The sequence below is a fragment of the Giraffa tippelskirchi genome, chromosome 5 (assembly GCF_054371585.1).
Source record: "Giraffa tippelskirchi isolate mGirTip1 chromosome 5, T2T-mGirTip1v1.2.pri, whole genome shotgun sequence".
NCBI lineage: Eukaryota > Metazoa > Chordata > Mammalia > Artiodactyla > Giraffidae > Giraffa > Giraffa tippelskirchi.
Genome location: NC_137279.1, coordinates 121,123,094 through 121,136,897, shown reverse-complemented (window position 1 = coordinate 121,136,897; position 13,804 = coordinate 121,123,094). Strand labels below are relative to the sequence as shown.

Genomic DNA, 13,804 nt, shown 5'->3' with positions numbered 1-13,804 from the left:
ATTCCCTAGAACACAAATAATGATAGGCACCAAAGGTTTAAGAATAATTTATGAGAGAAATACATAAAATTAAAAAATATCACCCATGAACATAATAACTCATCTTTTTCCTGTCCCCTATCGGTCTTACCGGAGAAGGCAATGGCACCCCACTCCAGTACTCTTGCCTAGAAAATCCATGGACGGAGGAGCCTGGTAGGCTACAGTCCATGGGGTCGCTACGAGTCGGACACGACTGAGCGACTTTACTTTCACTTTTCCCTTTCATGCACTGGAGAAGGAAATGGCAACCCACTCCAGTGTTCTTGCCTGGAGAATCCCAGGGACGGGGGAGCCTGGTGGGCTGCCATCCATGGGGTCGCACAGAGTCGGACACACTGAAGCGACTTAGCAGTAGCAGCATCAGTCTTACAGTTGGAACTCTAGTCCTCCAAAGAAACATAATTTAATACCCCTATTCTAGATTTATTCTTCTTTAAATTATCATCATCATCATAACTATTTATTCCAAAATCTAGTTTCATTGTATATGGTTATTCATGCATTTGGATTTGATCATTTGTTTGAGTTTCCACACATGTGCTTATCATTTCATACCTATCATCTGTCTCCCAGGGAACTCTGCTTGAATTATGGTTTTCCTCTGGGGATGGGTAATCCTCCTGACAAATAGAAGGTCGCTGTACTGAAGCCAGAGTTAGATCTGCTTATTCACAAATTTGCTCATGAGTCTTTTTCACTCCAGACATTGACTGATTAACCTCTGCTCTGTTGGGTTGTTAGGAATAACTTGTTAAGTGCCTGAGGGAACTGCTTTTCCAGAGTTGGTCTTCAAGACAGGATTGATTAAATCTCCCTTTTGTGCAAAATGACTCAACTCAGACCCAGAAAACTTTAGTAGGCATATGGTTTCTGTAGTGGCTTTGTTTTTGCATGTTCATTTGGTGAAGCTGAAAGAATTTTACCATTTAGGATTTCATTTTTAAATGAAATTTCCTTAAAGAGAAGCTGAGGAGTATAATTTTAAAAAACCATTTAAAATATTTTTATAGAGGTAATGCCTGATTCTCATTTTTGAAAAAGAAGAAAATGCAGATGAACTAATATTAGCAGCATAAAAAGTGATCTATAATTGTAATTATGTTTTCTAGGTTTACTAGTTGGTGGTGGGATTATTGAGGATTTTGATTTTCTGTTTCTCTGTTTTTTTTTTTTATTTGCACACATTTTTTTTCCCTAAAGAATACACACACACGGAGAGACTTACAAAAGTATATATATATATATTTTATCAGCATGGAGTTATAACATGATTGATGTCTTATTGCAACTTTTTTTCACTTAATATATCACAGACTCCTTTCTACAGCAAGGAGATCTTCATTATAAATATAGATAATGATAAATCTTCATGATAAATGTAGATCTTCATCATAATTTTCCATGAATGCATTCAATGACTATACCATAGTTTTGCTAATCACTTGATTAATTTTTGAATGAGATCTGGGTTATTCACAGTTTTTCACTTTTTAAAAACTGTAGTGGTTGGCATACTTGTCCATATATCTTTTTTGCAGCCCCAGTTTCTTTTCTAAATTCTCAGAAGAATCACAAGGTAAAAGGACATGAATACTTTATGTGTCAGTTCTTAATTGTCAAAAATCTTAAAATTATTTCCAGTCCTGTTTTACAATATGGAGAAATCATTAGCTACCATTTGCTTATGTGCCAGGAGTGGTGCTAAGCCTTTTGTGCATACCTTGTCGGTTTAATAATCAGAATCACTCCCTGGAGCAGGTGGTAGCTATTTTGTGGATGAGAAGATGGAGGCTTGGTAACCTAACTTGCCCAGGTTGACATGGTTGGAGCGTATCATTGTGTGGATTCAAACATAGGTCTCTTTGATTCCAAATTCTGTGTTCTTTTTTTATTTTACTTCAGAGGAAGAACATGTTTACTATAAAAACTTTAAGCAATCTAGATAAAAAGTCACGTGTAATTATATTATCTAAAAATAACCACTGTCAAGTCATCACTCTATATACATCTTTTCTTTTCTGAATACATATATTGTGCCCTCTCACACTGAGGGTAAAAAAAAGGTCTGAAAGTGCTGCTTATATAATACTTGTCAGTTTCTATGTCTAGAGCAATCTCATTTAAGGCTGTAATTGGTAGAATATTGATATTTTACCAGAATCCCCATTTTAAAATCTGATATTCACTGAAAGTATCATTGTATTTTTTGCAAAGGGTTTTAATTTAAGATAAAGAGTCCTTTTTGAACTTAAGAAAATATATTTTGATGTAATTAGTAAACTTGATCCAGTTACAGTGAAATCCTGGCACATTCTTTTTTCTTTTTTGAGTTGAGAAACCCTATGTTTCCTGGGGAGGCTGAAAGTCGTTTTAGGGGGTTTGTTAGTAGAAAACGTAGACTTTTAAGAAATTAACACTCAAATAAAGGTTGCTAGGATGTAGTAAAAGGAAGCCCTAAAATCTTGGGATCTGGCAGAAAGCATTTTAACAGTCTTAAGTGTGTGTTGTGTCAACAGAGACTAACTAGGAATTCCTTTCAGCCATCTTTGTTCACATTTTTTTTTTTTTTTGACTGGTTGGAAGGGAGGAACCCTACCCACTTTTTGGTTAATAAATTTGACTAATATAGCAGTAGGACAAATTCGATTTCAAATATTTTCAAAAAATCCCCCAGATTCTCAGGTAGCAACGTCCGTCTCATTTCCACCTTAAAGTAAGAAGCACAGAGAAAGACAGCTTGGAACAGAGAATCCCAACAATTTGAAGTGTCACCTGGCTCATTTAAGGAGAGAAGCTTAAGGTGTAGAGCCTGAGCTGGCTGAAGTCTAGCTCTGCCCCTAACTGGCTGTATTGCTGTTGTTGTTCAGTCACTTAGTCATATCCGACTCTGTAACCCCCGCAGCACGCCAGGCCTCTCTGTCCTTCACCATCTTGTGAAGTTTGCCCAAGTTCATGTCCATTGCATCATTAACTGGCTGTGTTAACTTATACCAGTTCCTCAACTTCTCTCAGCATGAAAAGGGGGAAAATAGGATACACTGCAGGCATTTGGTGAGGATTACAGATATTATAGCACAGTGGTAAAAAAATCTGCCTGCCAATGCAGGAGACACAAGAGATGTGGGTTGGATCCCGGAGAGGGGAAAATCCCCTGGAGGAGGAAATGGCAACCTACTCCAATATTCTTGCCTGGGAAGTCCCGTGGACAGAGGAGCCTGGTGAGCTACAGTCCATGGTGTCACAAAGAGTCGGGCATGACTGAGCAATTGAGCACACACACAGCAGAGATTTTTTAGGAAGTGTCTTGCACAGTGTTGGGCACATTAATAGGTGTTATTAGAGAGCAGATACTCTGATTATACTCTGATTCTATTTTTATCATTAGAGAACCTAATAAACATATTTTATTGCTTTCCAATTTGCCTGCCGATATTGCTGTTTTAACTTTTAATAAAGAATGGGTGGAATGGTCATTTGACTTCACTGTTCTGAAGTTTCCTAACTTTAAGTGAGGGGCTGGGAAGAGATGCATTTTTACAATCCCTCTTTCTGAAAATCTTTCTGGTCAGCGCCGGGGCTGAGCTTGAGCTTTATGATGCCAGGGCTCCATCTAGCGGCCAGATGGCGGAAGGTTTGTTTGAATGCTCCATCAGCTCAGTCCACATTGCTAAAACCAGTCCCCTATCAGAAGCATCTGAACACAGTAAAAACACCCACAAACGGTTGTTTAGAAGTCAGAGGATATTGTCATTGTTGGTTATAACTCTTCGAAACACTTTTTGAGGATTTCTAAGATATATGCTCACCAACTCTAGGAAGTGCAGCCCTTAGTGTTCATATAACATCCCTTTTTCTAACATAGAATGGAGTTGGGTTTTGCCTGAAATCAGCCCCAGCACAGGCCCTGGAATCTGACTGTTGTTCTGTCGCTAAGTTGTGTCCAACTCTTTTGTGACCCTATGGAGCATAGCCCACCAGACTCTTCTGTCAATGGGATTTCCCAGGCAAGAATACTGGAGTAGGTTGCCATTTCCTTCTCAAAGGGATCTTCCCAACCCAGGGATCGAACCCAAAGCTCCTGCCGTGGCAGGCAGATTCTTTACTGCTGAGCTGTCAGAGAAGCCCATTTATTCCTGTTATCAAAGGTAAACTGAAAGCTTTCATTTGGGAATCTGACTGCTGGGGTTCAAACGCTGCCTCTGTCTCTTCCCAGCAATGTGTACATGAGTCAGTTCACTTTTCCAGGCATCGGTAACTGAGTAATTGTAAGGTTTAATGAGATGATATGTATGAAACACTTTAGCTTAGGGACTGGCATATAGAGGTGCTAATATATGTTAGGTATGATTACTACTATTATTGTTATTTTTTTCAATGTCCTGTTGCCAAATCTGGATACCTGTTCAGTGTTCTTCTCCCAAAAGATAAACATAGTTTCTCTTGATAGTAGATTTAGGTATATTATCTGTAATGCAGTTTACTCATGATGGAAATTCATATATGAAAAGAGGAGATCTCATAGCTTTGGTGGAGGAGGGGAGGGACAGTACCAAATGAACCATTAGTGCACTTCATGACGGGTGCTATCATGGAGGTGCCAAGCGTGCTAGGAAGCCAGGGTCAGAAGCCCTTGTCAGCCCATCATACCACAGGAAGGTTCCCATGCCATGAATTCATGAACCCTCTCCTTCCCATTCCTTACACAATAGAAGAGCTCTTGTTATTTCTCCCTTTAGGCTCGGAAATGATTTGAGCACACAAACCGGCTAGGGAAACAGATCTGGTTTTTTTTTTCTAAGCTGAAAAGCATCTGTTTTCTCTAAATGTGTATAAGTCACTGTTTCTACACAGAAGATTATAAATAAGCTCTGAATTACTTGTTTGCTCCAAAGTAGCATGGTTTGCGAAAAATCATGTATTTGGGCTGTAGATTAGTTAGGCCCATCTGCCAGTTCTGCCTCCATCCCTTGTGTGACCTTGGCCAAGTATACCATTTAGGGCTCTTGATTGCAGACAGCAGAACTCTGGTAAATTAATCCAAAAAGGCATATTGGAATTATGCTGGGGAGCTCACAGCCTCCAAGGGAAGGCTGGAAAATGAGGCTTAGGAAATGAGCAGGATCTAAGAAAGATCATGTGTCAGCAGGATCCAGGCAGGACTGGAAACCACTTTATTTCAAATAGAAGGAAGGGATGCAATAGAAGGAATTTGCTAGAAAGTGAAAGTGTTAGTCGCTCAGTTGTGTCCAACTCTTTGCAACCACATGGACTGTAGCCCTCCAGGCTCCTCTGTCCAGGGAATTCTCCAGGCAAATAGAGTGGCGTGGGTTGCCATTTCCTCTTACAGGGGCAACTACCACACAATTGCACTCATTTCACAGGCTAGCAAAGTAATGCTCAAAATTCTCCAAGCCTAGGCTTCAACAGTATGTGAACCAAGAACTTTCAGATGTTCAAGCTGGATTTAGAAAAGGCAGAGGAACCAGAGAGTAAATTGCCAACATGCATTGGATCATAGAAAAAGCAAGAGAATTCCAGAAAAACATCTATTTCTGCTTCATTGACTACGCTAAAGCTTTTGACTGTGTGGATCACAAAAAATTGTGGAAAATTGCTAAAGACAGACCACCTTACCTGCCTCCTGAGAAATCTGTATGCAGGTCAAGAAGCAACAGTTAGAACTGAACATGGAACAATGAACTGGTTCCAAATTGGGAAAGAAGTACATCAAGGCTGTATATTGTCACCCTACTTATTTAACTTATATGCAGAGTACATCACGTGAAATGCTGGGCTGGATGAATCACAAGCTGGAATCAAGATTGCAGGGTGAAATATCAATAACCTCAGATATGCAGATGACACCACCCTTATGGCAGAAAGTGAAGAGGAACTAAAGAGCCTGTTGATGAAGCTGAAAGAGGAGAGTGAAAAAGCTGGCTGAAATCTCAACATTCAAAAAATGAAAATCATGGCATCCTGTCCCATCACTTCATGGCAAATAGATGGGGAAGCAATGGGAACAGTGACAGACTTTATTTTCTTGGACTCCAGAATCACTGCAGATGGTGAGATGAAATTAAAAGACATTTCCTACTTGGAAGAAAAGCTATGACAAACCTAGACAGCAAACTAAAAAACAGAGACATTACTTTGCTGACAAAGGTCCGAATAGTCAACCTTATGGTTTTTATGTCCATTACAACCTATGGACAGTAGTAATGTATAAATGTGAGGGTTGGACCATAAAGAAGGCTGAGCATTGAAGAATTGGTGCTTTTGAACTGTGGTGTTGGAGAAGACTCTTGAGAGTCCCTTGGACTGCAAGGAGATCAAATCAGTCCATCCTAAAGGAAATCAATCCTCTGAATATTCATTGGAAGGACTGACACTAAAGCTGAAGCTCCAATACTTTGGCTACCTGATGGGACCAGCTGACTCATCAGAAAAGACCCTGATGCTGAGAAAGATTGAAGGCAGGACGAGAAGAGGACGACAGAGAATGAGATGGTTGGATGGCATTACCGACACAATGGACATGAGTTTGAGCAGGCTCCAGGAGATGGTGAAGGTCAGGGAAGCCTGGTGTGCTGCAGTCCATGGGATTCCAAAGAGTCGGACATGACTGAGCGACTGAACAACAACTTCCAGGGGATCTTCCCAATCTAGGAATGAAACTTGGGTCTCCAGCTTTGCAGATAGATTCTTTACCTTCCAAGCCACCGGGAAGCCCAAGGAATTTGCTAGAAAGAAAGTTAAAAAGTAAAAGGGCAACTCTGAAAAAAAAAACCCCAGCATATTAAGGAAGAAATAGTTATTGCCTTTAAGGCCAGGGTTAGGGGAACAGAGAGGAAAATGTGAGAGCAGCAACCTGGGAGCTCTGAAGAGCTGGTGCTTGCACTTGGGGCCTGAGGAGGGGGGACCGTGAGGCTCGGCTGGTGCTGGCAGTGCCTCTCTTCTGCAGAAGCCATGCTGGCAGGAAAACAGAAAGTGTCTCTTCCTCCTCTGGCCTCCAGTTGTTCTGCTTGTGTTTTAGTGCCTCCCATGTTTCAAACTGACAGGAAGCCAGTGGAAAGGTAGTTTGGGAAATGTTACATGAACATCCAAGCCTCTTGTTGGCTTGCAACTGAGAGAAAGTATGAAACAACCAGCATATTCGAGGTTCGAGACAGCAGGAAATACAGCCAAGGACACAGTGTAGAAAATGCTGGTTCGCCTTGCTGGCTGCTGCTGCCCACCACCCTTGGAGTCCTGAGTGGTGAATGAGTCCTGAGTAAGATCATCTCACTTGGTGTGCCCTGAATGGGTTACAGCCGTGGTAATCAGTGTGCTGAGAAATGAATCCCTGTAATCCCTGGGGCCACTAGGTAAGGTTTGCAGTAGTCAGAGCCCCCAGTGGTCACCTTCATGATTGGCCAAGTGTAGGTCATGCGTAGGGCTTCCCAGGTGGCACTAGTTGTAAAGAATCCACCTGCCAATGAAGGAGATGTAAGAGACAATGGTTCCATCCCAGGGTTGGGAAAATCTCCTGGAGGAGGGCACGGCAACCCACTCCAGTATTCTTGCCTGGATCATCCCATGGACAGAGGAGCCTGGCGGGCTACAGACCACAGAGTCACAGAGTAGGACATGCCTAGAGGGACTTAGCACGCACACACAGTTCATGCATCTGTAACCCAGCTCCCAGCAATAGTCACATGGTGCTGGACCCACTCACAATTGAAGGCGTTTGGAGGCTGACCACCTGTTCGCCTCAAAAAAGAAAATCTCTACTAAACTGATGACTCAACCTCTTTTAGTTAACTGTTACATGGGGTTTACCATTTTTATCTTAATAGGTTGTTCTGAGGATTAAAAGAATTTACACGCACTTGTGACTTGTACATAGTAGGTGTTTAGTATACTCTTTAGTGGGGGAATGCACTGTAGATTAAAACTATACATCTGGCAAAAAGGCTTTAACTGTAGTTCATAAGTATTTGTCAAGAGGAAGAAAAACACAGAATCCCCCCAGGCCTAGTGCGCACCCCAAGGGCCTCATGAGTGCCTTTGTTTTTGGCTTGGAGGGTACAGTGCTCCTGGGATTTGAATCCTAAGAGGTTGAGGTTTTGAACTGTTCACGAGTTTCTTTACAATACTCAGATTTTTTTTTCTTCTCTCCCTCCGATGGTGTTTTTCTCCAGTTATTCAGATGGCTGCTTTTAGGAAGGTGCTTCGACCTCACCCTCTCCTGAAATGCACTTTCTTCCTAAGCTCTGTTGAGACTGATCTCTATCGTGAAGGGTTTTCGTGTTCCTGGGTTACATGAGACAACATACGTGCCTTTTGCTTACAACTCTTGCTTCCCTGTAGGTTATCCTCTTCATGCCCCCGAAGCCTACTTTCCTTATTTCAAAAAGCATAACGTGACGGCGGTCGTGAGGCTGAACAAAAAGATCTACGAGGCAAAGCGCTTCACAGATGCGGGCTTCGAGCACTATGACCTCTTCTTCATCGACGGCAGCACGCCCAGCGACAACATCGTGCGGAGGTTCCTGAATATCTGCGAGAACACCGAGGGGGCAATCGCCGTCCACTGCAAAGGTGCGAGCAAGGAGGCCTCAGTGGGCACTGGAAGGGGGTGAGACCAAAGGCAGCACAACAGGCGAAACAAAACCAGTTAGCTTCGTAGGAAACAAATGGGTTTGGTTTCAGAACACTGCAACACAAGCCCAGTTAAGTAACCTCTTCCTGAAGAAAGCATTGCTTGTATGTGGACAGTCAGGTGGTGTGTGGCTTTCTGGACAAAGCAGTTTTTGTGCTTTACCTTTCTCAATTCATGTTCACTGACAGTCGGTACAACGAGGAGGGGAGATCACAGAAACAGCATCACTAACAGTTGTCAGGACGAAAGGGGTGTTTGTTGTTCTTTCTCCACCCATCCAATGTATAATGCTCCCATTATATGGCCCGGCTCTCTGGAGCTCTATTTAGCCTGCCGTCCTGGCCCCAGCTCAGCTGGTAACAGGGGACCCCAGTTCGATTCCTGGGTTGGAAGGAACCCCTGGGGAAGGGATAGGGTACCCACTCCAGTATTCTTGGGCTTCCCTGGTGGCTCAGGTGGTAAAGAATCCGCCTGCAATGCCAGACACCTGGGTTCAATCCCTGGATTGGGAAGATCCCCTGGAGGAGGGCATGGCAACCCACTCCAGTATTCTTGCCTGGAGAAGTTCCATGGACAGAGGAGCCTGGCGGCCTACAGTACACAGGATTGCAGAGTCGGATATGACTGAGCGACTAAGCACACAGCATCCCTCCCCCCATTAGTCTTTAGCATCATGGAACCGAATGTCTTCCCTGCCCATTGCTAGGGAGTGGTAGTATACCTGGCTCATGGTATATATTCCTGGTAGTATACCTGGGTAGGGTTAGGGTTAGGGTTATCGCTAGCTTCCTTGCCACAGGTGTGTTACTGCCTCTGAATGACTGAAAGACTTGTGTAAATGCATCTCTGGCCTCCAGGAGAGGGTACTTTGGGACAGGAGTTGCCAGATTTGCAAATAAAAATACAAGATGCCCAGTTAAGTTTGAATTTTAAATAAACAGCCAGTCCTTTTTTTTTTAGCATGTCTCAAATATTGCACCAAACATATATTCTGTATTTTACCTGGCAACCATGTGTCAGCTACTCAGAAAATATGAAATAACCTTTGCTTTAAGCCTAGTTGTTGGGCTTTGAGGAGGCTCGCATTGTAGATTTTCCAGCACGGTGGAAGGTATTTTACTGGGGTCTTTGGCCATCAAAGGCAGAGCCTCTCGTTGCTCACATGCAGCTTTTCGTACTGCCGCTGGGTGGTGCTGTTGCGTCTGAAAACCCGGTTTCTGTGGCGTTTTATGCAGATTGTCTAGTAGGTGTTGGGAATTGTACTGTTCTTTTCATGTGCCTAGTGCTGCTGTAACTGACTTATTCAGACGAGCATGGCCTTGGTTCTGACAGAAGTTAAAATACCGTTTTGTAGGCCCTTGTTTCTATGTTTAAGATTTGAGTAGGTAGAGGTACTTTGCTGAAAATGTGAGCAGCAACTGAAAGCTGCATTTTGCGAGAGGCCAGGCGATGGAAACGAGCTGCATGTGGCCCCTGGTTCAGCTGGGGGCTCCTCAGTTGGGTCAGGCTTCGTCCACGTGAACAGAAACCCCGTCCTCCCCTCCGCGTTTCTCAGCAGAATGGGGCCCCCGACTGGCTGGACTTCCTGTCTCCCAGGTGCTGAGGGAGTGGGAGGGTGGATCTGTTAGGAAGGTGTATCGAGATGGGTGCTTTCCGTTCCGCCCAGGTCACGGCGGGGTGGCGGTGGCTCTGGCTTTCCCCTGTGTGATCCCTGTGCACCTGGCTCTGCCTATCTCATTTTGTTAAAGATTGCCTAGGCCCGAGGAAAAGCCTGCATTTCTCATGCCGTTGGCTGCTTTCGTATGCGCGGGGTGCACATCCACCAATGTGACTGGAAGGGAATTGAGCATCCGCACATTTTAGAATCCACGGGAATTCCAGAACCAGCCCCTCGCGGATACCAGGAGACCACTGAATGTCAAGTGTCGGTGGAACTCCAAAGCTAATGAGAACACGGCAGTTGCTAACATTTAGTAGGAGCTATTCACATGCTCTCTTTCAGAGCTTACTTTTGTGTCATAAAAAGCAGTATTTCTTATGGGATTAATTTGTCCTTATTTCCTAATCAGTTAGTTTTATGGTTGCCAAGGCATGTAGTTTCTCTGCCTGTCATGTCTTGGTGGTTTAGTCACTAAGTCGTGTCCAACTCTTGTGATCCCATGGACTGTAGCCTGTCAGGCTCCTCTGTCCATGGGATTTATCCAGGCAAGAATACTGGAGTGGGTTGCCATTTCCTTCTCCAGGGGATCTTCCCAGCCCAGGAATCGAACCCAGGTCTCCTGCATTGCAGGCAGATGATTTACCAACTGAGCTATGTCATGTCTTGGATTGACAAATTCAGGCAAGGGGAAATGCAAAGCTGTCATTAAAACTCAGCATATCTCTTGATGTTATTCCTCACCTAACAAACGTTGGGAAAATAAGACGCTCTGGTGTTAAACATTCTTTTTACAGGTATTCTCTTTATTATATCCTTGAGCTGTAATTGTTGACCTTGTAAGGAATATTTTAAGAAATACATATATTTTATATTGCAGGTTTTTAAAAAATATTTTAATCAGAACCTTTAGCATTGAAGTCAGTTCTTGTATACTAAGGTCATGTTTACAGGTGGTGACATTTTTTTGAGAGTTATTTCATTTGCTTCCACTTGTACACACATGTAGGATTCTTTCACAAGGATTACACCTTTGATTTAATTACAGCTGTAATGCTTTTAATAGCATACTTAGCTACTATAGGCCTGTTAATTATTTTGACATCTGCCCTAATTAAGTCAGTTTAATTTCCTGGGAATTAAAACAGCACAGAGCATTTTAATTGAATTCTAAGGAGGCAGGAGAGAGACTTATCCAATGTCAAATGAACTTTGGTAGCTGCTGAAAAGAGAATCACTATTTCATGCCTCAATGTAAAGTACTAAAAATAGAGATAAACTGGAAACTAATTTTCTGAGAATGTGCAAAATCTTATAATGATTCAGTATCTGCAGCTTGCCTTCTGGTTGATAAAATGAATGACCATGATTTTGTGAAGTTTTCCAGCACAGATAATCATTAAACAATGGCAACACTGGGATGTTCCACTATGTGATTTTTGATGATCTATAGGGGTTTCAGAAAACACCTGAAACTGTAAGGCAATCAGCGTTTAACTTGGTATAAATAGAAGAATTTTCAACATCTTCTCTCCCTGTGTCAGGGAGCCCTTTAATTATGAATGCTTTAAAAAATTTGTTAAAGTTTTTATAGAAACTTAGTGAACTGTTCCTATTCTGTTGGGTTGTGGTAAGAGCTCCTGACTATTGAGTGCTAAGTAGGTTCTTTTTATAGATCTAAATTATAGACTCTTTAAAAGGGGGAAGCAACTTTTAATTTTAGAGAAATTTGAAAAATTTCTGTGCCACCTTTTTCTTTTTGGCTGTGAGTTTGTGTGATGAAGAGCCTAACCAAGGGAGCAGGTAGCCTCCTGCACGGGAGGGATATAGGGGGAGACAGTGTTATCTTGTGGAGAAGGCCATCTTCTCCCCAGGCCCAGACCCAGATTGGTGACTTGAAGGAGTACTCTGGAAACCGACTGGGCTTCCTGCCTCAGGCCGTCCAGCTGTATCATATCAACATGATTACCTGTACAGTAGTCTTGTCAGATGTCTGACGACTTAACAACTCTACAGAAACCTAAAATATTTTCTCTGGGCACAAACATGAAAGCCAATAACTCTTATATTAAAGGAAGAGAGTCCTACTGAGACCACGATTAAGCTTCACTCTTTTCTAAAGAATGTTGATGTTTGTTTGGGGGCAAAATGTACTTCAGATGAAAACAGGACACACACACACACCAACACACACACACACAAACCTTATCTAATAAAATAGTGTAAACATATTTTTTAAAAAGGAAGAGTTAATGGGAAGGGAATGCCAGGCATCCATAAACTTGAGCTTGATTGTAATTTCATTGCATTTTTGATATGTATCCTCAAACCTCAGGTGATACTACCCTCAAGGGAGAAAAATTTGTTTTGGGGCAGTAAACAAACATTTTCCTTTTCTGTGCAAAGCACAGATTTATACATAGTACATATAGAAATATGTGATCTGTCTGTGACAGTAAAATTTCATGGGGGACAATTAGGAAAAAAAATGCCTAGAGAGGCTCTTGGCTGGGCAAAGATTGAGAAATACTGATTTAGAGACATACCTTTTTACATTTTCACATTTTTGAGACTAGGATGGATCTTAAAATTGATTGCATAGCATAGTTTAATTTTTTCTTAGTGGAACTTAAATAATGGTGTGTGTCACATCATTAGATGACATGATTTTTTTTTTTTTTTTGCTGAAAATTATGTATTTCCAAATGCTGAGGAGATTAGAGAAAATTGTCTTTATTATTTGAAAAATGATAGGAAAAGCTACAAAAGGACTCCTCCTTTAGAGGTGGGGAGATTCTGAAACATACAAATAAAGCCACCAACTTTTTCCTATTTCCTTTTCTAACTACATGTTTTCACGGAAGACATTATACAAGTTTTCCAGGCTAAAATTATCACTTGGCCTTTCACCTTCCGTGTGACCCAATCACAATGTCTTTCTAACTCAACTCTTCCTTGTTATCACTGTCTCTCCCTGCTTCTGCCTGGCAGCCAGCCTTCCTCCTGCCCCAGCCTCCCTGCTCCTCTCTCTGGCTTCTATCTCTGACCTTTCCCATCCCGGAGGTGTGCTGCTGCCCCACCCAGCTGCTTTTATCCTGTAATTTCTTTGTCCCCAAATATACGGTGGCTTTATTTGGGATTTATGTTGGTTAAAGGAAAAATCAGATATTTAGATGATAATGGCTGTATGTTTATTATTAATAGTTGTTGATAATATCATGAATTCCTAAATGAGCTGAATTTTGCTCATTAGAGCATCACCTACATATATTTGAGGAATAATAGCACATATATGCACAAGGTGTGACCTAATCAATGTGTAGATGGAGCGCTGTGCATCTGAATCTGGAGAATCCCGAATAACTCAGCAGTCCTTGGTGTCTTCAGCCCACAGTTGATAACCTGCTTCCCCTAAGTACAGGCTCCTCCACTTGACTCAGGGGTGCCCTTTAATCTGGCCC

The 13,804-nt window shown here is 42.2% G+C and overlaps 1 protein-coding gene and 1 long non-coding RNA gene across 31 annotated transcripts in view; one reads left to right on the top strand and one right to left on the bottom strand.

Annotated features, from left to right (window-relative positions):
• Positions 1-13,804, top strand: part of CDC14A (cell division cycle 14A) — a 196,982-nt gene that overhangs the window by 113,695 nt on the left and 69,483 nt on the right. For all 30 annotated transcript variants that reach the window (XM_081493185.1, XM_081493178.1, XM_081493199.1 and 27 more), the window contains one exon: positions 8,395-8,625. In XM_081493185.1, coding sequence (XP_081349311.1) covers positions 8,395-8,625 — 231 coding nt within the window. The remainder of the gene's footprint in view (positions 1-8,394; positions 8,626-13,804) is intronic.
• Positions 7,917-10,565, bottom strand: LOC145507189 (uncharacterized). Its single transcript, XR_014054674.1, has 2 exons — positions 9,689-10,565; positions 7,917-8,652 (listed from the first exon to the last, which is right to left on the bottom strand). It is a non-coding gene; the product is annotated as an uncharacterized LOC145507189 (long non-coding RNA).